The sequence below is a fragment of the Phacochoerus africanus genome, chromosome 1 (assembly GCF_016906955.1).
Source record: "Phacochoerus africanus isolate WHEZ1 chromosome 1, ROS_Pafr_v1, whole genome shotgun sequence".
In the NCBI taxonomy this organism is placed as follows: Eukaryota; Metazoa; Chordata; class Mammalia; order Artiodactyla; family Suidae; genus Phacochoerus; species Phacochoerus africanus.
Window position 1 is genome coordinate 94,294,497 of NC_062544.1, and position 25,393 is coordinate 94,319,889.

Below are 25,393 nucleotides of genomic sequence, written 5' to 3' on the forward strand. Positions count from 1 at the left end.
CACATAAGCAAAAGCTGAGAGAATTCAGCAACACTAAACCAGCCTTACAACAAATACTGAAGGAACTTCCCTAGGCGGAAAAGGAAAGACAGCAACAGGAAACAAAAATCCCACAGACGACAAGGCTCACCAGTAAAGGTATATATACAGTAAAGATACGAAATCATCCATGCACAATTATACCACCAAAGTCAGAAATCGTGAGAAGAGGTGGGTACAAACGCAGGACACTGGAGATGAACTTGCAATTAAGAGGACAACAACTTAAAACAATCTCATATACATATAGGCTCTTACATCAAAACTTCAGAATGACTGCAAACTAAAAATCTACAATTGATACACTAACAAGGAATCTCTGGAGAAGAAATATATCTCATAGTAAATAAGTGCATAATCCACCATGAAGGGGGTCATTTGACATCATTCTTGGAATGCTGAAGTCTCCTTAGATCTTATTCTGATTTCCTCTCCATCAAAAAATTTATCATAATTAGAATTAAATAATGCAACTGTACAATTAAATAATATAGTTCTACAATTGTATTATTAATAACCATTTCTCTCCATGGTACAATGTGAGGTGTATACTGTCTTGTTTATCACATCACCTAGAATGGTGTAATGCCTTTATTGAAGAACCAATAAGATGTAACAAATTGTGAGGACATATTTATATAGTTACACAGTTTTTTCACCAATTTATGCATTTTATATTTTACTTATTTTCAGAGGGTGTATTATTTTTGTTATTCTTACCAGTTAAATTATTCTTTTTATGATGCTATATAAAATATTTAATGGTATATAAGGCTTCCTTCTTTATAAATTTAAGTTGCACAATATACACAATTTTAATATAATGCTAATTTTTAAAGAAAAATTGAAATGTAATAGATAATACTAAAGATGAAAGCCATACAAAATGGGATAAAGTATAGAATAAATTTCCTATTTGTCTCAGCATATTTTCCATTCCACTTTTCCAGAGGGAGTCACTTAATCTGTTTCTTAAGACCCATGATATAATAATCTGTGTGAATGTAACTGTGTTTAAATATACGTATTTTATTTTGTAAAAATAAATAAATAAATAAATTTTAAAAAAAAAGTATTGGTGAGGGAACCCTTGTGCACTATTGGCAGGAATGTAAATTGGTACAGCCACTGTGGAAAATGATACGGATGTTCCTCAAAATATTAAAAAATAGAACTACCATATGGTCTAGCAATTCGACTTTTGGGTATTTATTTGAAGAAAAACAACCCCACCAATTTGAAAAGATATATATACCCCTATGTTCAGTGCAGCATTACTTAAAGTAGTCAAGATACGGAAGCAGCCTAAGAGCCCATCTTAGATGAATGAATAAAGACAATGTGAGCTATATACACATACATACAAACATATATGAATCAGCCATAACAAAGAATAAGATATTGTCACTTGCAATAACATGAATGGACCTCGGGGTCATTATACTGAGTGAAATAAGGCAGACAGAGAAAGACATGCCACATAATCTCACTTATAATGTGGACTGCAAAAAACAGACAAAACAAAAATCAAGCTCATACATATAGAGAACAGACTGGTGGTTGCCAGGGCAAAGGGTAGCGGGTAGGAGAAACAGGTGATGAGGTCAAAAGGTACAAACTTTTAGTTATAAAATAAATAAGTCATGGAGATGTAATATACAGTATGGTGACTAAAGTTAATAATACTGTACTGCATAATCTGTAAGTTCCTACGAGAGTAGATCTTAAAAGTTTTCAACACAAAAGAAGAAATTGTTTTAACTATATAAGGTGATGAATGTTAACTAGACATTGTGATAATCATTTCATGATGTATACAAATAGCAAATCATTATGTTGTACGCCCAAAACTGATATAATGCTATATGTCACTTATACCTCCAAATAAAAATTTTTGAAGTAAAAATGATCATTTCTAAGGTGCTATTTCTTAGGAAAGTACCAGAAGATACACTTTGGCAAAATAGAGGAGTTGAAAAAGAAAGAAAAAGAGAAAGGAAGTAAGAAATAGAGACTCCGGTCAGAAAAGGAGCATGAAAGTTCCAGGACAATAGCTGTGCATCAGACCTAAAGTCAAACTTTGTCTACATTACAGCAAACAGCTATAATGAGTATCCAGGAAAACCAAACTGAGAGTAACTGTCATGTTGGACCACGTGGAGTTAGCACAGAGAGGCACTGGGAACTATATCTAGTCACTTATGATGAAGCATGATGAAGGATAATGTGAGAAAAAGAATGTATACCATGTGTGTGTGACTGGGTCACCTTGCTATACAGTAGAAAATTGACAGAACACTGTAAACCAGCTATAATGGAAAAAAACAAAAATCATTAAAAAAAATAGTACAGAGGAGTTCCCGTCGTGGCGCAGTGGTTAACGAATCCGACTTGGAAACATGAGGTTGCGGGTTCGATCCCTGGCCTTGCTCAGTGGGTTAAGGATCCTGCATTGCCATGAGCTGTGGTGTAGATTGCAGATGCGGCTAGGATCCGGTGTTGCTGTGGCTCTGGCGTAGGTTGGTGGCTACAGCTCAGATTAGACCCCTAGCCTGGGAACCTCCATATGCTGTGGAAGCGACCCTAGAAAAGGCAAAAAGACCAAAAAAAAAAAAAATAGCACAGAGAGGGCTTTTGGAAGATTTGGGAAGAAATAAAAGGTACACAGAAAATGAGGAAAATAAGCAAAAGAAAGGCAATTTAATAACTGAACTCCAAGAAAAACAAAAAGGTCTATTAGGAAGGAAAGGTAATCAACACTGAACAATAATTACACAGTAGTAATAACATAAATACTGAATATTGACAACACCAAATTGTGCTAAAAGTATTGCAGGATTTTTTTGGGGGGGCCACACCCACAGCATATGGAAGTTCCCAGGCTAGAGGTCGAATTGGAGCTACAGCTGCCAGCCTACACCAGAGCCACAGCAATGCCACATCTGAGCCGCTTCTGTGACCTATACCAGAGTTTGTGACAATGCCAGGTCCTTAACCCATTGAGTGAGGCCAGGGATTGAACCCACAACCTCATGGTTCCTAATCAGATTCATTAACCACTGAGCCACCACGGGAACTCCTATTGCAGGATGATAGGTGGGGAAGAAGAGAAAATAAGAAAATTGAATCCTCCACTATCACAGTAGAAAACCAAATACCAGACAAAAAAGCTAAAAAGAAGTGAAAGTGGTTGTTTTCAGGAAATGGAACTGGGGGTTGCAAAGGGGTAGATTTTTCTTTATAAGATTTTTAGCATTATTTTATTTTGCAAACCATTTTGATGTGTAGTACCATAAGTTAAAGAAAATATATCCAAAAATTACTTAAAATAGTTTAGAAATAAAATAAATCAGGCTACTACAATAAAAGGTTAATCTCAATGTATTTAAATATAACCAAAGGAAATGACTGCAGCTAATCTAAGAAAATGTAATGAGGGGTTGGCTAATACTCAGAAAATATGGCCTGAATAATCATATAAGAAGGATAAAACAGATATTAAACTAGTAAACAGATCTGTTTAATAGTATTTAAAAGCATATACACTGTTTGCTATGAAATTCAAACAATTTAAAATAATCCTTATTAACTTATAAATTGAGATATCTAGATTATATAAATAATAAAAATTCTTAGAAAGACACAAGTATAATTTATTTTTAAAAAGCAAAAAGCTTATAATAAACAAAATTATAATTAACTTCAAATGACTAAGCAATGTGTATCAAGATGAACAGTCACAATTATTTGTTCTTATTTTATTCAAAGCACTGGCTTAAAATATTTTGAAGTAGTTTTGCATTGAAGCTTGTCTATAGAGTTTCTGTTTCAGGATTTTTTTTATTTTTCAAGCTAATATAGTATGTTCTACTAACAAAAATCTGGACAGGAAATCTAATCCTTGTTACTGAGGATGTGGTTATGGTAAATATGTACATTTGGAATTGCCTTCAGGAGGAATCAGATTCTTCTAAAATTAAGAGACTGAGCTTTAAAATGCTGTTAAATGTCTTCACATCAATAAAATTGAGGGCAGGGGTCCCCCAAGCAGGGTACCAAAAGCAATCCACTGGGGGGCAGAAAAAATATCAAAAACTCTTTTATTTTAGTTTATTTTTTGCTTCTTTTTTTTGGGGGGGAGCACACCTGCAGCATATGGAAGTTCCCAGGCTAGGGGTCAAATCAGAGCTGCAACTGCCAGTCTACACCACAGTCACAGCAACATGGGATCCAAGCTGTGTCTGCAACCTACATCACAGCTGGCAGAAACAGCTGGTCCTTAATCCACTGAAGGAAATCAGGAATCGAACTCGAGTCCTAATGGATACTATCAGGTTCATAACGTTGAGCCATGATGGGAACTCCAAAGCCTCTATTTTTATTTTTAATGCACCCCTTTACATATTATTTCTGTAGATTTTATGTAATATAGAATAATTGTACAGTGAGAGGTATATAGAATTTATAAATAAACATACATATTTTGGCAGTGTATTATCAAAAAAATTTCCTGGTGGAATGTTGTGATCACATATACTTGCAGACCACTGATTTAGACATCTTGCTACTTGTAGTTGGTGAACCATTAATAGTCCATGAGAGTAACTTAAGTGGTCATGAGTGAAGGAGGCAGGAGAAAGCTGCCTTTGCACTGAAGGTTCTCTATAGAGTTTCTGTTTCAGGATTTTTTTTTTTACTTTTCAACTAATACAGTATGTTCTACTAACAAAAATCCGGACAGGAAATCTAATCCTTGTTACTGAGGATGTGGTTATGGTAAATATGCACATTTGGAATTGCCTTCGGGAGGAATCAGATTCCCAGGAATCTGGGATTAATAGATGCAGACTATTGCATTTAGAATGGATAAGCAATGAGATCCTGCTGTATAGCACTGGGAACTATATCTAGTCACTTGTGACGGAGCATGATGCAGGATAATGTGAGAAAAAGAATGTATATATATATATATATATATATATATGTGTGTGTGTGTGTTACTGAGTCACTTTGCTATATTGTAGAAAATTGACAGAACACTGTAAACCAACTCTAAGAGAAAAAATAAAAATCATTACAAAAAAATAAAAATAAAAATAATGTAAAAAGAACATAAAGCTAAGCCAAAAAGTTACTTTTAAGTTATGACAGAGAATTAGACAACTCTGGGGAAAAAAAATAACTTTCGTATTTGTAAAACTGTATATAACATTAGGCTTACCTGCTATGGTTGAAAATACTGTAGTAAAAAGTGAAAATGTTGTATACAACCTAGTATACAAATGGCTAGATTTTTTTTGTAGCTCTTGACATGTACCTTTGTCACCCATATGTCACAGATTATATTTGTAACACAAAAATGTGCTTAGGTAGTGGATGAAGTAGTGTTCTACAGAAAGGAAAAACCCAGAAACCATTGACTTGGGAATAAAATGCTCAAGCAACCTAAGAGTAATTTATTCTTATTAAAGAACAAATTAACAAGCAAAATATAACTCAGTCATCAAGAGCTACACTAGACACTGTCCAATACAGCAGTCACTAGTCACAGAGGGATATTTAAGTTAACTAAAATTTAACAGAATTAAAAATTCATATCCTCAGTAACATGCGGCTAGTGGCTGCCATGCTGGACAAATGCCCATCGGTGTGGAATGGGAACATGCCTAGCAGTGCAGAAAGTTCTATGGGATAACTCTGCCCTAGAATATTGAAAATTTTCAGATTCTTCTACTTACTAACTGTCACTCTGTCCTTATCCCCCAGCATAATGTTGTTTGGCGTCAGGTCTCTGTGGACAATCCTCTTCTCCTTGTGTAAGTATCGAAGAGCTAGGCACAGCTTCAAACAGCAAATAACAAAACAACGTTATTTCCCCAATATACACAGATACATAGTTAATAACGTCCACTACACATGGCTCTAGGACATCAGCTCAGAACTTTCCTGTGTCATAGAAAAGGTTAACTAAGACCTTGAAACTGTCACACTAAGAGAGGTTAGTCAGACAGTGAAAGACAAACATCATACAATACCACCTATACATGGAGTCTTTAAAAAAGGATACAAATGAACTTATTTGCAAAATAGAAACAGATTCACAGACTTTGAAAAACTTATGGTTACCAAAGGAGAAAAGTGGAGGGGGTGGGAGGGATGGACTAGGGGTTTGGGATTAACATATGCACACTGAGGTAAATGGAATGACTGGCTAAAAGGGCCTGCTGTCCAGCACAGGGAACTCGGCCCAGTATTCTGTGATCATCTATGTGGGAAAAGAATCTGAGAGAATGGATATGTGTATATGAATGATTGGGTCACTTTGTTGTACAGCAGAAATTGTCACAACCTTGTAAATTACCTATACTTCAATAAAACGTTTTTTAAAAAGATAAAAGATACCTGTATAAATATTTTCCATAGTCTCTCTTCAGCGAAATGATGTTGTTTTTCCTTCAAAGAACTGAAATGCTCTCCAAGAGGGGCCCCTTCTATAAGCTCCATAACTATATACAACCTATCATCTACATAAATAAAAAGCAAAAGGTAGCATAAATTTAAATTCAATATAGAAATAAATACATAAATAAATAAATTCAATATAGACATTGTGAAAAAACTTACGACTTAGAACCCAAGCTTTCCAATGGGTGTTGTTTAGGGCACAGCACTAAAGAGTTAGAGCTGTGAATCCTGTCAGTTCTGGAGCAGGCAACAACTGGAGCCCAGCAAAAATCTCTTTCAGCTTATAGGCAACCTCCCAGCATAAGTTTATGCTGGCAAGTAATAGCATTTTGTAGGAGTTCCCGTCGTGGCGCAGTGGTTAACGAATCCGACTAGGAGCCATGAGGTGGCGGGTTCGGTCCCCGCCCTTGCTCGGTGGGTTAAGGATCCGGCGTTGCCGTGAGCTGTGGTATAGGTCGCAGACATGGCTCAGATCCTGCATTGCTGTGGCTCTGGTGTAGGCCAGCAGCTACAGCTCCGATTCGACCCCTAGCCTGGGAACCTCCATATGCTGCAGGAGCGGCCCAAGAAATAGCAAAAAGACCAAAAAAAAAAAAAAAAAGCATTTTGTATGTATACCAGGATATACAAGGGTTGAAAGGCGCCAAAGAGAGCCAGTAAATGATCCCAAGTCATGGAGGTGTCCCTGAGGAACAGGTATAGCTACCTCTCCTCTAAGGGGTCTAAAACGTACCCTTAAATCCATCCAGACATTCAGAAAGTTGGATTTTAAACTCCACTGTTCTTTAGTCACCTAGATTTACCTTACAGTATTTTACAATGAAATCACACCATGGCTTAGCACTGACACTGTTAGAAACACCACTTATGATGGAAATTTCTGTGTTGCCCCCTCAGGAGCTGAGAAAGCTGTGCTCCAGATTTCAGCTTATGGATTCTGGGAACCTCATAACTGACTGGGTCTGTCTCTGCTTTGGATGCCAACAAACAGAAGTAAATTCTATTTTCTCCTCCAAAATCAATATGAAACAATGGTACATGAGAAGTTCCTATTGTGGCTCAGCGGGTTAAGGTCCTGATGCTGTCTCTGTGAAGATGTGGGTTTGATCCCTGCCCTCACTCAGTGGGTTAAGGATCTGCTGTTGCCATAAGCTGTGGTGTAGGTCACAGATGTGGTTCATATGAGGTGTTGCTGTGACTATGGTGTAGACTGCAGTTGCAGCTCCACCTCAACCACTGGCCCAGGAACTTACATAGTCTGCAGGTATGGCTGTAAAAAGGAAAAAAGAAAAAATGTTAGGTGATATGTATCTTTTATAATGTTCTAGATGTATATAAAATTATGTATACAATATTTACAAAAGTTAAGCCATACTACACATATTCTACAACATACACTTTTTTCAGTCAACATTCTCATAAGTCAGTTAGTACACACAGATCCATGCCATTTTTTCAGCTGGTTACAGAGTATTCCGCAAAACAGATGTGTCATAATTTATCTGATCATTCTCCTAAAGACTGACATTCATATTGTTTACAATTTTTAATAATCCTAAGAAATATTTACTGTATTACTAACCTTACATCCAGCTTGATTTTTCTCACCTTTTATTTCCTTTTATCATGATTTCCTAGTCTATTCTATCATAGTTTACGTATTTTTGAGCCACTTCTAATTCTTTTTGGAAGAAGTCAGGTTATTAAAAGGGTTATTTTGTTTTTAAATTAGGACAAGCTATGTCACTCCAGTCCAAGTCAGAGGCCAATCTGATCTCTTTATGATAGGATATGCACAAGGAAATTATTCTAATATCAAGTACAAATGGCCAAGGGGGCAGGATTTACTGGATAGTTTCAGCACTGAGGTCCTCTGAGTCAACCAGGGTAAGGCAGATGGGTAGAATCATAACAGGGCAAAGCACACAACAGGTTTGCATAACAATAACACAGAAGTGGATACAACACTGTACATCAACTGTACTTTAATTAAAAAATTAAGATTAAAAAAAGAAATTGACACAACATTGTAAATCAACTATAATTTTTAAAAATTAAAAAATTTTAGGAGTTCCTGTCGTGGCACAGCAGAAATGAATCCAACAAGTATCCATGAGGGTGCAGGTTTGGTCCCTGGCCTCACTCAGTGGGTTAAGGATCTGGTATTGCCGTGAGCTGTGGTGTAGGTCGCAGACATGGCTCAGATCCGATGTAGCCATGCTGTGGTGTAGGCCAGCAGCTGTAGCTCTGATTGGACCCCTAGCCTGGGAACCTCCATATGCCATGGATGCGGGCCTAAAAAGCAAAATAAATTTTTAAAAAACAATGGCATTAACAAAGAGGCAAGTAAGGAAGCACCTTCAAATGGAAATTTATTTTGAAATTTCACAGTGAAGCACATCAGGTATAATACATATGTGTATTACTTCAGTACAAAGTCCGATTTTTTTAAACAAGTGACCGAGTTTGATTTTTATCTCAACATTTTGATTCCATTTTTCCATCACTCTATCAGAAAGAGCCTGCCCACGGATTCAGTCAGGGTTCCACTGCCACCTGGTGGCAATTACCTGAACTTTAAGAAAAAGAAATCTCATAAACCTAGCTCTTATGTGGAGGATAGAAAGTGTCATCTGATTCAGTAAAAACAACTTTTCATTTTTTCTTGAAGAAGCCGTCATCCTTTAGTTTTCTTTTCTCCTGATCCCATTAAGGGCTTTTTGTATAAGAAAACAGCAATAATTATTACTTTGGCTTTACCTTTTGACCATTGATTATTAGTGTTTCACTGATTGAGCAAATGATGCACAATGTCATCCGCTGTCATATAAATGACAAAAAAAGTAAATAAAATAGTTGATTAAGCTTATTTTGTAACATTCTAAAATAGAAATATGTAAGTAACATAGATTCATTTCCTTTATTACAAATATCATGAAAACTTATACTTACTTTCCAGAAATGTTTTGTAATAGCGTACAATATTGGGATGATAAAGCTAAAAGAAAATAAACCACAAACAATATATTACTTCAAAATACAAACTTGATTTCACAGACAATTTAGTTGAACATCATATGTGAAAACAACAAAGAAATTATCACATTTATGTTTACTTATTAAACTAAGCATTTCAAGATAAAACCTAATTTTTTTATGATTCTTTTTATTTGCTACTTACAAAGCTAGTCTGAAAATAGCAATTTCCCATATAGCTTTACCAAATAGAATTAAAAATTTATCTGCTTTATCACCTAATTTAATTAAAAGAGAGGATGATTCCAACACCACACACATATGGCATAGACGAGAAAAGTGAATGAAGCAATTAATTTTGAACATATATATGTGGGCTCTTAATCTCTCCCTGAACTTCAATTTTTATATACACTGCATCTATTTACACAACTGATGTCTTGCTGTGCTCACCAACATGATTAGCATGAAACTGAAACCATCTAAGAGTTAGTGACTCCAATAAAATTATTCTTGTAACAATAGTTGACAAGGACTTCCTCCTGGAACAAACTTAGGTTGGGCTCCTGTGAGCCCTCCTCCAGACTAGGCCTGCCTAATTTTAGCAAGAATCCTAGAGTTGATCATACTAAATGGAGTAAATCAGACAGAGAAAGACAAACATCACATGCTATCACTAATATATGGAATTAAAAAAAAAGGATACAAATGAACTTATTTACAAAACAGAAACAGACGCACAGATATAGAAAACAAACTTATGATTACCGAAAGGGCAAGGGTTGGGGGAATGGACTGTGGGTTGGGGATTGACACATGTGCACTCTTGCATATAAAATGGACGGTCAACAGGGACCCACTGTATAGCACAGGGAACTCTACCCAATATTCTGTGGTATTTATAAGGGAGAAGAATCTGAAAAAGAATGGATGTGAGTATGCACACAACTGAATCACTTTGCTGTACATCAGAAATCAACATAACATTGCAAAACAACTATACTTCAATAAAATTTTTAAAAATTTTAAAAAAGAATACTACTAAGCCAGTTTAGTGAGAATTGCTGCACTATTGATATTCTGTCAAGTTCCTCATCCCCCATTTTAGTTATCGAATCAAGCATTTCTTCTCCCCAATCTGATAACCAAATTCCTTAGTAATTTCCCACCCTTTGACCCCCATGTCCCTGATTTTAGTAAATCCCCAGCAATCCCTGCTGTGTTCAAAGGTGAGTTTAATTTCTCTCCCCTGTTGCAGTGGTTTGACTTCTACTGCAGTGGTCCTGAATAAAAGCCTTCCTTGCCATTTACAAGTTCTTATCACAGGGGAAAAAAGTGTCAAGTACGTGTGGTGGGGGATGTCAACTGGACTTAATGTGGGGATCATGTCACAACATATACAAATACTCAATCATCATGTTGCACACCTGAAACTAGTATACTGTCATGTATCAATTATACCTCAAAAGAATGTATGTGGGAGTTCCTGTCGTGGCTCAGCGGTTAACGAACCCAACTAACATCCATGAGGATGCAGGTTCGATCCCTGGCCTCGCTCAGTGGGTTAAGGATATGGCATTGCTGTGAGCTGTGGTATAGGTCACAGATGTGGCTCAGATCCAGCATTGCTGTGGCTGTGGTGTAGGCCGGCAGCTGCAGCTCTGATTCGACCCCTCGCAGGGAACTTCCATATGCCGTGGGTGGGGCCCTAAAATAAAAAATCTATTTGTATATAAAAGCTGACTATAAAACAATCTGTTAATGATATTTACTGTAAATTATAAATTCGAGTGGAACTGCAGATTTCTCTGAATAAAGATCATCATATTTATGGCTCTTTATGTCCCAGCAGAGATGCAAATTTAACCAATGGAAAACAAACAGCCATAAACTGATAGGTCTCCCCAGGAGTTAGAGACAAAGAGTATTCATAATGAATGTATAAACAAAGAAGGCTGAAAAAGAAAGCAATCTTTTCTTTGATCACAGAAAGAAACCCCCTTTCTCTTCCTATGCACTTGTTCTTTCTCCCCAAACAAACCTTCACCATGAGCCTTAATTGAGCTGTTAACATGAGGTTAGAATATTTTGTTCGTGCCAATAAATAATAACTCGTCTTGAAAAAAATCCACATTTTTGATGAAAGAAGCCGTATGTGAGGAATGTTAACAACTAGGTTCCACTTGACAAAAGTCAGGAAGCCTTAGTCATACTCTTATGCATGTAAAGAGGTAATACTCTACAATATAATAAGAAGGAAACAGACATGCTTGCTCATAAGTGATACTCTCTGTTAGACATCCTTGGCCCTGATACACTTATAACTCCAGCAACCGTCCATGGTTCAATGTCAAGCCGTAGGAGAAAAGCTGACATCGCCTCAATGTCAGTTATTTCAAACCGAATCAGTTCTTACACAGCATGGACAAAAATACCACGAGAATCCTACTTTTCTTGATGACATTTATTTAAGGGAACTATCTTCATAAACCATCACCAGAACATTTACCTGTTCTTTAATTATGGTTAATTCAGAAACAATATTCCTCACACTGCTGTCTCGATCTTTTTTATCCTTTCCAAAGGCCGGGTTATGTAAATTGACCTCTTTCATTGCTAAAAGATTTTGACCACTAAGCTTTCTAACCTAAAATAAGAAGGAAAAAAAAAAAAAAGAATGAGTTGTGGCTATAGAGGGAAAGAAAAATTAGATTAATTAGGTCACATGATTAATCCCAAGTCATCTAAATAAGTCACATACCTATAAAAATTCAATTTGTATTTACACTAAGCTCATATCAAAAAACTTGGTATCTCCTGGATCAGTCTGCAATATTTCATAGGATTTTGCTCGGTAAATATAGAAACACTGGTATAAATTTGGAAAATGTGTCATGCATTCTCCAAATTTTAACTATTTGTATGAGAGATTAATGACAGCTTTGGTCAGTGGCCAATATCTGGAGCTGAGAGCTAAGATTAAGACAACATCAGTGCAGCTATCTGTTGGACAAAAACAATCATTCTAATTTTTACATCTATTTGTCCATGACGAGAGCTCCCATTCACTTGTGCGTGGATGTGCAAGTGGACGCTGGGTTTTCTGGAAATGTCAGAAATGTTGCTCAAGGGCAAAGTCACCTTATAAACACAGCCAAAAGCTCCACTTCCAAGGTGATCCAAAATTGCATAGTTGCCTATGTATTTCGAAGGAGCTTTATTCTGATTAATGCTTTCAATATTTTCAGCGATTTGCTTCAGTTCATCCTCCTAACCAAAAAATGAAAAGGAAACAGGTGGCTGTGATAAATCTCTCAGAACCACATAGCATCCTGCCACAAAATACTTACAACTCAAGACTTACCACTAACACGTTCAACTTTGATACCAATTCTTCATAAGCACTGATGTCACGCACATAATGTCCTATATCAATGAAGATCTCAAATAAGTCGGTGGGAAAAAGCCTACAGAGAAAAACACATACACAAGCTTCATGTAGGAGTTGGAAACTGTGGCTTGTTCCTTCCCTTTGGGAACTGGCTCACTTGCAGGTTAATTACATTAAATATACTCTTCAACAAATTGGGAAAGTAATACTCATCAACTTATCTCACAAAAATAAACTAGAGGTATAGTCTATAAGGGGTAAGGAAAAGAAACTGGAAAGTTTGAGAGATCTGCCGTACAAGATCGTGATTATAGCTAAGAACACTGTTCCACACATTCAAAAAAAGGAGGGTAGAGCTCATGTTATGTGTTTTTGTCACAATTAAAAAAAAAAAAGGATAGAGACCTTACGAAAGCCTTATTTCTAAGACATTTCGGGGTGTCGCACCAAATATAGGAATGAATGTTCACTGGGTGTTTATTGAGCACAGAGCGTTTCCACAAATGCCTTTTGGTTCAGTCCTCATATTAACCCTAGAAGTAAACATGAACCTAATTTTTGAAGGTTTTGTGAAAATAAAATTAATTAAATATAGATGATTTTAAAATGCAGAGATTTGTGCATTGTGTCCAAGGTACTGGCTTCAAGGGTTTATGAAAACCTTTAAGGTCATTGAAATGATGATTCTGAGCCTTGAAATGAAAAGTTATGGTGAATAGCTAATTTTAATTATTTTTCTTCCCCTAAATTCAAGAAACAAAGTGAAAACATAAAATTTGCCATGCTTCTGAACAAAAGCTGTTATGTTAACTCAAAGTTTTGTTTCTGTTGTACCTTATTAATAAAATTCTAGTAAGAACTTGCACCTAAGACTTTGGCTAACCTGCCCACACCTCTATGGTGTGCAGACCACACCTGTAGGTAACCAATGTCTGCTTCCCGAGGTAGTGGTTTTCCTTCTCTCTCTCTCTCTCTGTTTTTTTTTTTTTTTTTTGGCCACACCCATGGCATGCATAAGTTCCTGGCCAGGGATCAACCCTGCCACAGCTGCGATCCAAGCTGCTGCTGGATCCTTAACCCACAGTGCCACCAGAGAACTCTTAAGTCAGTGGTTTTTCTGTCATGCTTACCACACAGTCAGAAAGATCCAGCCTCCTCCCCTTCAAATTAATTCCTATCCTGTGAAGGCTATCCAGACAATTTATTTTCTATTGATTAAAAGGAAATGACACAAAGAAAAATAGCATATGATATCACTTATATATAGAATCTTTAAAAAAAATCATACAAATGAACTTATTTACAAAACAGAAACAGACTCACAGACTTCAAACACAAACTTATGGTGGAGTTCCTGCTGTGGCACAGTGGGTTAGGGATCCAACTGCAGGGGCTCCGGTCATTCCAAAGCATGGGTTTGATCTCCAGCCCAGCATAGCTATGGCATAGGCTGCAGCTCAGACTCAATCCCTAGCCCAGGAACTTCCATATGCCATAGGTACAGCCAATAAATCCCCCCCCCAAAAAAAACTTAATCAATGGGGAAATTGGTAGGGGAATGACTGGGAGTTTGGAATTGGCCTATGCACACTATTGTATATGAAGTGGACGGTCAAGACAGGGACCTGCTGTATAGCACTGGGAACTCTGCCCAATATTCTGTGATAACCTATATGGGAAAAGAATCTGAAAAAGAATGGATATGTTTGTGTGTATAACTGAATCACTTTGTTGTACAGCAGAAATTAACAAACATTGCAAATCAACTGTACGTCAGTAAAAAATTTTTTAAATGGAGAAAAAAGGAAATGATAAGATCAACTTTGGACATTTTTGAATAGGCAACAACAAGCACATATTTTTACTTCATCCATTTAAAATGTTAACAGCTTTGGCACAGAGGGCAGGGAATGTCCCAGGTGGCATGTAGGGCTTTCTTGTTGTTTGATGAGAGGATTTGGCAATGCATCTGGTTTCAGCATGTCACTGTTTATATTTCCCAACACAAACATTTTGGAGTTACCAGAAAAAACTACATTGTCCTTCCTCATTTGGAGAATAGAATCTACATCCTTGTCTAAAAGCAACATTTTCATTTTAACTTAAAAGTTGCATCACCTGTTAATTTGGTAAATTGTGATGCAACGGAGAAGACATGTTTGCTGGCTATGAGTGTGTGAAAGGGGAATCTGATGAGCAGGTAGTGGGTTCTGCTAAGCCAGAAACAATCATTAAATTTGTAATTAAAAAAATACGAATGACAAATACTAAAGAAAACTCAATTTATTATGGAAAGTAAAATGATGATGTCTAAAAAAAAGGAAAAACTAAAAACTCTAGCAGTCACATGTTAAGAGCTATGTTGATAAAGTAGGCCATGTGCTTTCTCATCATTTTGTGAATTTTCAGAGTTAAGATATCACTAGGGCAGCTCAGTTTTATTTGTGGATTTTAAGAAATCTGAAGACATGGGTTTTGCATACTGACTCTTACTGTTTGCCTCTAAAGCAGGTATTTGAAAACTGCTGAATCTGATGGCCACGGGTCACTTCCATTTCTCTAAGTTCATACCTTTTAAAGAGTGGTCTGTTTCTTTCCATACTGAAGAGAAACCTCAAGGCTCTGAAAGCATAACACTGGAAAATAAGAGGACATGTGATTTTCAAATGGTAGCTCCACAAAGTAAAACACTTTCAGGATAGAATTATCATGACATGAACATTAATGTAGCTTTATCACCAGCATGGCTGGTCCATGTGGGAGCCAAAGCTTGTAACCAAAAACCAAAAACATCGATACCCGGGCCAGGTCTCAGGTTTAAAAAACATCTGTGTAGTGGCAAGCTAGGGATCTGGGCCATGTCTCATCCAGTGCCTGTCATTAGTCCCCTTCTAGAAAGTACAAAAGGAGCACAAAGACAAGAAATAAAACTCCTATGCTGAGAAAACCAAATGTCCCGAGATTTCCAGGAGCTCAAGGCTGACTTTGTTTCTGGCCTGCTATGTATGCCTCAATATTTATATAGCTTCTGAGAAAATAAACACTAGAAATGATGGCATATAAAAATAGCCACAGGCACACTGGACTCAGACTTGACAAATTGGTCTCTTGAGGAAAGCCTTAAGCATTCCCCAAACAGAGCAATCTAGAGTAACTCCCAAGGACTCTAAGGGGCCTGTGAGACTTTTACAAAGAAGAACAAACACAGGACATTTTGCAGTGCTGAGAAAAGAGCCCAGCCTACAGCTGGCCTGTACAACAGGCCACCACCAAGCGAACAGGCTTTGCTGAGTGCAAATCTGGAATCACGTCATAAAATCAGTGGTCTGCGTGGGGAAGGGTCCCAAACAAAATGGAGTAGGGAAGGTAGGCAGGTAACAAATGACACAAAAGAAGAAGGCTGGTGAGAAAGCAGTGGGGAACATGTTTGTGCCTCAGAAGAATGTCAAGATAAATACTCTAAAAACCCTCTGCTTAACCAGAGGCACCTGACGGGTACCTTATCTGTGCTGCCTAGAGAATGTAAGTCCTACACCCATATGCCCTCCAAACCCCCTGCCTACCAGCCCAAAGATACCACCAAAAATTTCTCTGCTACATCTGACCATCATTCTCAGTGAAAGTTCTTAAGTCAGATTGAAGGCAAAGGTAGTTTCTTACTTCCTTTCTAATGACTTAAAAAAAAAAAAAAAATGAGCTCCTGCAAAGATGATAAATCTGATTTGATCATTCCAGCATCTTTGGTTCTTTTTTCATTTTTGTTTGTTTGTTTGTTTGTTTATTTGTTTTGCCATTTCTTGGGCTGCTCCCGTGGCGTATGGAGGTTCCCAGGCTAGGGGTCTAATCAGAGCTGTAGCCACCGGCCTACTCCAGAGCCACAGCAACACAGGATCCGAGCCACATCTGCAACCTACACCACAGCTCACAGCAACACCAGCTCCTTAACCTACTGAGCAAGGCCAGGGATCGAACCCACAACCTCATGGTTCCCCGTCGGATTCATTAACCACTGCGCCATCAGGGGAACTCCGTTCTAGTGTCTTTGGGAGCACTGGCCCCCTGTTCCCTCCGATCAAAAAAGCACACAGGGGAGTTCCTGTCGTGGCGCAGTGGTTAACGAATCCGACTAGGAACCATGAGGTTGCGGGTTTGGTCCCTGCCCTTGCTCAGTGGGTTAAGGATCCGGCGTTGCCATGAGCTGTGGTGTAGGTTGCAGACGCGGCTCGGATCCGGTGTTGCTGTGGCTCTGGCGTAGGTTGGTGGCTACAGCTCGGATTAGACCCCTAGCCTGGGAACCTCCATATGCTGTGGAAGCGGCCCAAGAAATAGCAACAACAACAACAACAACAACAACAAAAAAGACAAAAGACAAAAAAAAAAAAAGCACACAGGACTCTGCATAAGGGGCCCCTTCTTACCTTTCAGGCCTCAGCTCTTAATTAAGTCACTCCCCACCCCACCCCACCCCCAGCCCCACTCATCCACCTAAGCACACTCTAAGTTGCCAGGATCCCGTGCTTCACACATGCAGTTCCTTCTGGGTGGATGCCCCGCCACCCTGCAGCAGGTATCACTGGTGCCCACTTCCATTCCTTTATTCACCTTCTCATCCAGCAAGCTTCATTTCACAGGTGTGCCTTTGTGAAGGTGAAATGCTAGTGACTGTGGTACATGCTTAAAGAGGGCACATAATTCTCCTCTTATTATTTTCTGATAAACAAGCAATGTGTTTGAAAAATAGAACTTACTGATGAGGAAAGAAATACCTAAGTAAAGTTACCTGACATCCTTCAGAGAAACCACTGCTAAGCCTTTAATATTGTTTTAACAGCATTTGTCCCCATGCTAGGCTTAGATATCTGCCCTTCTGGTCAGCACAGGAACCAGTGCTAACCTAAATAGTCTAAAATTCATAGATTATCAAAATTTCCCCACATTTCATTAACTTGATATTAAAGAACAATGGACACGCTTCTTACCTGTAACAGATGAGTGTTTGCTGCATTCTTTTGTTTGTTTGGTAAAATTAATTTTGCTATTGTATAGACACCATTTTCCTGGAAGAATAAAGGTGCCATGTTATTAGGACCAGTAACAATGCCACAGAGATACACAGAATACTAAAGAAAAAATATTAGTATAATTTTGGAATTATGGGTAAATATCACAGGACAATACTAAACATGTCAGTGTAATACTTTGAAACACTGAAGACTACAACCACAATCTTAAATTTTCACCTGTCATTAAAGATTATAAATAACAAAGTATATCAATTAAAAGTGATTTAAATACTTTAAAGGCAAAGGATGAAGGCGAGAAAGGGACAGAATAAAGGAATCTAAATATCTTTATATTTTGCATTTTAAATATCTAATTATGAAATACAACTTTCCTTTTATGGTTTTATTAATTAAATAATACATATAGATAAATTACTATAGAAAAGAAAAAAATAAAAAATAACAGAAACAAACACAATGGAATAAAAAAGAAAATGAAAGTTATTTTGTAAATAGTTAATGTCTTTCTAGAATTATTATAATACAAATACAGCCGTGGAAGAGTGAACAAAAAGTATCACCTTAATGCTACTTTTTATTATCTTAAATTATAATTTATTGAGTTCTACACTATGTGGACATTTACAACTGGGAAGAGCTTTGCCTGCCTTACTGCACTAGTTCTTTATAGCTATTCTGTGAATTAGTATATAATTTCCATTTTATACATGACAAAGTCAAAACTTAAGCTAAATCTTTTTTTCCAGGGGCCAAGACAGCAAATAATGATAACAGGACTAGCCTCCTGCCCAACCAGCCACGCCGATCTCAGCAGAGCTTCCCCAGAGACTCTGATCATTGGCAGCCTGATCCCTTACTAACTTTATGAACTGATGTATTTGAAAGTTGATGTATTGACCAAAAAAAAAGTTTCCTCTGTAAAATTCAACAAACAAAACTAACTTTTATAATAGAAACACAAGAGTTGTCCACTTATATATGTATTTACATATGCAAACATGTGTGTATATACACACACATATAACTCTATATATAGTGGTTGATTAATGAAATATGCTTTGTGAAATCAGTTTCCTGGCAATAAATATTTTGTTTGCTGTGTTTCAATCACCTCTAGCTGCATATTTTGATGTACTCTTTTAAAGTGACTGCTGTCCTTAACTCCTGGTATCCCATATGTCCAGAATTAAAGCAATTCAGAATAGCTTTTATTTAAAAAAAATAAAGATGGAGTTCCCTCATGGCTCAGCTGGTTAAGGATTCAGAGTTGTCACTGCTATGGCATAAGTTGGATTCCTGGTCTCAGAACTTTTGCATGCTATGGGTGCAGCCTAAATAAATAAATAAATAAATAATTTCTAAAAGATAAAGAAAATGAAAAAGACAGCACATAATATGGGAAAGAAGGAGTTCCTGTCATGGCTCAGTGGTTAACAAACCTGACTACTATCCATGAGGATGAGGATTTGATCCTTGGCCTTGCTCAGTGGGTTAAGGATACGGCATTGCCATGAGCTATGGTGTAGGTCGCATTCACGGCTCGCATCCTGCATTGCTGTGGCTGTGGTGTAGACTGGCAGCTGCAGCTCCGATTTGACCCCTAGCCTGGGAACCACCATGTGCCATGGGTGTGGCCCTTAAAAAGAAAAAAGGCAAATAAATAAATAAATAAATAAGGGAAAGAAATATCTTCAACCACGACAAGGTGGTTCTTTTTAAGCAAGTGAGTTAAAAGGGGAAGGAAAAAAATATCAAGTGGAATTTAACACATTAAATAAGACATATTAAGATGGCAGAATAGAAGGACTGGAGCTCAACTTCTCTCCTAAAAACAACAAAATTCACAACTGAAAGCTGAGCAATCTCCACCCAAATGGACCAGAAACCTTAAAAAAGACATCCTACTCCAGAAGAAAAAGAGGAGGCCACATCAAGAGGGAGGAGGGGCGATTTCATGATATAAACAACCCCATACCTCCCAGGTGGGAAGCTCCACAGACTGAAAACTAACTGGTTCACAGAGAGAGACTCACCTACAGGAGTGAGAGTTCTGAGCCCCACATCAAACCCTCACCTGTGGGGATCTGGCACCAGGAGAAAGAGCCCCTGGAGCATCTGGCATTGAAGGCCAGTGGGGCTTGTGCACAGGAGCTCCACGGGACTGGGGAAAACAGAGACCTCATTCTTAAAAGGCGCACATGGACTTTCACGTGCACTGGGTCCCAGGGCAGAGTGAGGTCTCCACAGGAACCTAGGTCAAACCTGACTGCAGTGCTTGGAGGACATCCTGGGAAAACAGGGGTGAATGTGGCTTGTTGTGAGGGAGGGACATTGAAGGCAAAGCTCTTGGGAATATTCAGCAGCTGCCTTTCTCTGGAGGTGGCCATTTGGGGAAAATCTGGCCCCACCCTTCAGCCAGCCTGAGAAGCCCCAGGGCAAACAAAAACCCAGGTGGGACAACAGCCCTGCTGCCCCTCTGTAAACAGGCTACCTAAAGACCCCTCAGGCACACAGCTGCCTCTAATCCCATCCAGAGACTAAGCCCCACCCAACAGAGGGATTAGAATCGGTTCCTCCTACCAGGGGGCAGGCATCAGCCTCTCCCATCAGGAAGCCTTCAGCAAGCCCCCATACTGACCTCAGCCACAAGGGGGGCAGACACCAGAAGTAAGAGAGGCTACAACCCTTTTATCTGTAAAAAGGTCACCACACCAAAAACCTGTACAAATGAAAAGACAGGGAACTCTAACTCAGATGAGGGGGAAAGGGAAAACCCCAGAAAAACAGCTAAGCCATGAGGAGATTCGCAGCCTCCAGGAAAAAGACTTCACACTGTTGATGCTGAAGATGATGCAAGACATTGGAAATAAACTGGAGGCAAAGATGGATAACTTACAGGAAACAATGACCAAAGAGATACAAGATACAAAACTTAAACAAGAAGAGATGCAAACTACAATAACTGAAATACAAAATTCGCTAGAAGCAGCAAACAGCAGAATAAGCAGCAAACAGCAGAATACAGGAGGCAGAGGAACAAATAAGCGAGCTGGAGGACAGACTAGTGGAAATGACGGATGCAGAACAGAAAAGAGAAAAAAGATTGAAAACAAATGAAGAGAGTCTCAGGGAACTCTGGGACAACGTGAAACGCACCAACATCCGTATTATAGGGGTGCCAGAAGGAGAAGAGAGAGAGAAGGGGACAGAAAAAATATTCCAAGAGATAATAGCCAAAACTTCCCTCACATGGGAAAGGAACCACTCACTCAAATCCAGGAAGCACAATGAGTACCATACAAAATAAACCCAAGGAGGAATACACCGAGACACATATTAATCAAGCTGACCAAAATTCAAGCCAAAGAGAACATCTTGAAAGCACCTAGGGAAAAGAACCAAGTAACATACAAGGGAACCCCGATAAGGTTATCGGCAGATTTGTCAGCAGAAACTCTGCAGGCCAGAAGGGAGTGCATGATGTACTTCACGTGATGAAAGGGAAAACCTCCAACCAAGATGACTTTACCCAGCAAGGCTCTCACTCTCATTCAGATTTGGAGGAGAAAGCAAAACCTTCACACATAAGCAAAAGCTGAGAGAATTCAGCAACACTAAACCAGCCTTACAGCAAATACTAAAGGAACTTCCCTAGGCGGAAAAGGAAAGACAGTAACAGGAAACAAAAATCCCACAGACGACAAGGCTCACCAGTAAAGGTATATATACAGTAAAGATACGAAATCATCCATGCACAATTATACCACCAAAGTCAGAAATCGTGAGAAGAGGTGGGTACAAACGCAGGACACTGGAGATGAACTTGCAATTAAGAGGACAACAACTTAAAACAATCTCATATACATATAGGCTCTTACATCAAAACTTCAGAATGACTGCAAACCAAAAATCTACAATTGATACACTAACAAGGAATCTCTGGAGAAGAAATATATCTCATAGTAAATAAGTGCATAATCCACCATGAAGGGGGTCATTTGACATCATTCTTGGAATGCTGAAGTCTCCTTAGATCTTATTCTGATTTCCTCTCCATCAAAAAATTTATCATAATTAGAATTAAATAATGCAACTGTACAATTAAATAATATAGTTCTACAATTGTATTATTAATAACCATTTCTCTCCATGGTACAATGTGAGGTGTATACTGTCTTGTTTATCACATCACCTAGAATGGTGTAATGCCTTTATTGAAGAACCAATAAGATGTAACAAATTGTGAGGACATATTTATATAGTTACACAGTTTTTTAACCAATTTATGCATTTTATATTTTACTTATTTTCAGAGGGTGTATTATTGTTGTTATTCTTACCAGTTATTCTTTTTATGACGCTATATAAAATATTTAATGGTATATAAGGCTTCCTTCTTTATAAATTTAAGTTGCACAATATACACGATTTTAATATAATCCTAATATTTAAAGAAAAATTGAAATGTAATAGATAATACTAAAGTAAAGATGAAAGCCATACAAAATGGGATAAAGTATAGAATAAATTTCCTATTTGTCTCAGCATATTTTCCATTCCACTTTTCCAGAGGGAGTCACTTAATCTGTTTCTTAAGACCCATGATATAATAATCTGTATGAATGTAATTGTGTTTAAATATATGTATTTTATTCTGTAAAAAAAAAAAACAATTAAAAAATATATATATTAAAAAAATAAGACATATTAAACTACTTTAAAACCATGTTGCTAGGACCCCAGAAGCTGTGTTCAGGGACACAGGTGCCAGCTGAGGTGAGCTCCCTCCATCGTGACATGGTCTTGGCACCGCCTTCTCACCTGAACCACCTGCTGGGCATTGGTGTCATTGAGCACAAGTTCAGTGAGGGCTGCACAGCAGGCTGAAAAGAAAACCACCAACATGGAGTCAGTCATCAGCAACATTCTAAGTCCTGTCACAGAGAAGTGTTGGCAGTCACTCCTCAGAAAAAACTGATTCTCCTTTTGTCATGGCTCTGGGAGAGGGAAATGCTTCTAACTCTCCTCTTCATGTAATTCATAGGCACCCCTACCCCAGCAGCCTTTTATCGAGCACCTATTGTGTACCCAGAGGGAGGTACTGTTTCTACCTCATTCACTATAACCCCTGGTGCCCAACACGTGCCTGGAACTTAGCAGATGCTCAATACACATCCATGATGGTTGAGTAAATGACCATTTTAAATATATTATCCGGAATTCCCATCATGGCACAGTGGAAGCAAATCCGACTAGGAACCATGAGGTTGTGGGTTTGATCCCTGGCCTCGCTCAGTGGGTTAAGGATCCAGCGTTGCCGTGAGTTGTGGTGTAGATTGCAGACGTGGCTTGGATCCCGAATTGCTGTGGCTCTGGTGTAGGCCAGCAGCTGTAGCTCCAATTAGACCCCTAGCCTGGGAACCTCCATAAGCTGTGGGTGAGGCCCTAAAAAAAGACAAAAAAAAACAGAACAAAAGAAAAAAATTAAATGTATTATCCAAATTAACCCTTATAGTCAGAGTATGAACTATGATTGCTAATTTTACCAATGTGAAGACTGAGGTTCAGAGAGGCTAACAGACGAGGCTGCTGAACTAGTAAGTGGAAGGGGCCAAGAGTTCACCCTCCATCATCCAGAAGTCCAGAACATGGAAGGGAAAGGACAGCTTAGGCTATGGCTAACCAGCAAGTCCAACACTAGTACCACAAAGTTTCAGGCATCCACATGGATTTAACTTCACATTTTTTTTGGCCATGCCTGAGGCATATGTAAGTTCTGGGCCAGGGATCGAACCCATGCCAGAGCAGTGACCCAAAGCTACTGAAGTGACAACACTGGATCTTTAACCCACTGTGCACAAGGGGACTCCTTAGCCTCATATTTTTTTAAAGTGATAAATTGGGCCTGATTAATGTTATCACTATAATTTTATAACAGAGTGATAATATAAGGGTTAAACAGTACTAAATAATAAAACATAATAATATCATATAAATACCTGCTTGAAGAGAGAAAGTATTTTCCTGTATTTCCCGAGGGCTTAGATCTTCTGACAAATGAAGCTGCTGGATCCGGCCAGCCGCATTGGCGCTTGACAGGCTTCCAATGGAGGAACGATCAGAAACGAAATTTCGGTCTCTGAAAAAGAAAAGTTAATGCAAAGACCAAGTTATCAATGTTCCTTCATGGTCAGTGCTTTCTAGCTCCTGGATGAGAAATGTCTGCCTCCCCCAGGTCATATGGTTTTATTCTGTGTAATCTTTATTGTCTGGCCTTCCAATCCATCCAGGTGTGATTTCTGTACATGGTGTGAGGCAGGGGTCGTTCCTCTCTTTTCCTGCATCTGCCTTGTTTTGAACTCTGTTCTGCCATTTCCTTGAACACAGCTCAGACTTCATCATTCTGAGTTTTGTCTTTTTCTCTTTAATTTCAATCTTCCTTTATCTTAGGCAAATTCGCTCCTAGCAGGTCACTGGGGTTTTCCAAAAATTCCTTTTGTTTTATCCTCTACCTTAGGGATATCAATTATCCATGTATTGAAAACCCATCTTCTGCAGGCCAGGTCCTTCATTTTCCAGTTGCTCTTATTCCTTTGTCTTTTTCCTCTGTGTATGTGCAATGTTTTCAGGCATGCCCTTCCTTTTACTAACTCCACATCCTTTCTGGTACTCAGTTCTGTGGCTGTGTTCAGTTTTCATTTTCTTTCCAAGCTCCACAATCATTCTGCTCTACTTTTTTATTGTCCTATCATCTCGTTTTTAATCTCTATTCATAAATTTCATGTTCTATTTAATGTCTTTGATAAAATAAGGCATTTGTTTTTCTGTTTACTTAGTGCAACATCTTCCATAATAGATGATTCATCTATCTTTCTCTGCTTTGTTCCCTTTTGTTGTACATGGTCACCATGTTTTTTCGTTTATTTACTTTGGTGGCAGTAGCTGTCTAGATTTTTATGTGCGCACATATAATGTGAAGAATCTCCTTGGCCTCTCTCCTGTGTCATCTGGGCCCAAGGCCCACCTTCAGTGAGCACAGGGAAGGCAATGGAGCTGGATCTAAGAATAGTCACAGTCAATGACCTTTAATTGCATTCAAACTTGAATCTTAGGGATCACTCTGCCTGATCAAGAGTAGGCAGTCCTTTAGGAACTGCCTTTGAGTTTGGGATTGCAGGCGAATGGGCATGAACAGATTTCCTGGAAACCACACTGACAACAGAGCCTGCGTATACTCAAGCCAATAGACAACCCAGCCATCTCACCCCCGTTCCAGCTCCAGGCAGCCCAAGCTCTGAAAGGATATTGTTTACCCAGCTGGGGTAATAAATTCTCCCAGAGCACTGAGCCATATTTAACATAGAAGAAGTGTTGACACATATCATCTTCCCAGGGAAGAGATTTGTAACATTGCACCATAGAAGTGGACATGGAAAATTACTCTTTAGACGTGAAAGAATTCTTTTCTATAATGGGTAGTTATGATTTGAGCAAAAGA

The 25,393-nt window shown here is 38.3% G+C and overlaps 1 protein-coding gene across 3 annotated transcripts in view; it reads right to left on the reverse strand.

Annotated features, from left to right (window-relative positions):
* Nucleotides 1-25,393, reverse strand: part of NEK10 (NIMA related kinase 10) — a 179,817-nt gene that overhangs the window by 76,504 nt on the left and 77,920 nt on the right. For all 3 annotated transcript variants that reach the window (XM_047769255.1, XM_047769253.1, XM_047769248.1), the window contains exons 13-22: nucleotides 23,895-24,034; nucleotides 22,717-22,778; nucleotides 17,851-17,928; nucleotides 15,443-15,507; nucleotides 12,845-12,947; nucleotides 12,622-12,750; nucleotides 11,990-12,127; nucleotides 9,457-9,502; nucleotides 6,442-6,563; nucleotides 5,778-5,880 (exon numbers count right to left, since the gene is read on the reverse strand). In XM_047769255.1, the coding sequence (XP_047625211.1) occupies nucleotides 5,778-5,880; nucleotides 6,442-6,563; nucleotides 9,457-9,502; nucleotides 11,990-12,127; nucleotides 12,622-12,750; nucleotides 12,845-12,947; nucleotides 15,443-15,507; nucleotides 17,851-17,928; nucleotides 22,717-22,778; nucleotides 23,895-24,034 (986 nt within the window). The remainder of the gene's footprint in view (nucleotides 1-5,777; nucleotides 5,881-6,441; nucleotides 6,564-9,456; nucleotides 9,503-11,989; nucleotides 12,128-12,621; nucleotides 12,751-12,844; nucleotides 12,948-15,442; nucleotides 15,508-17,850; nucleotides 17,929-22,716; nucleotides 22,779-23,894; nucleotides 24,035-25,393) is intronic.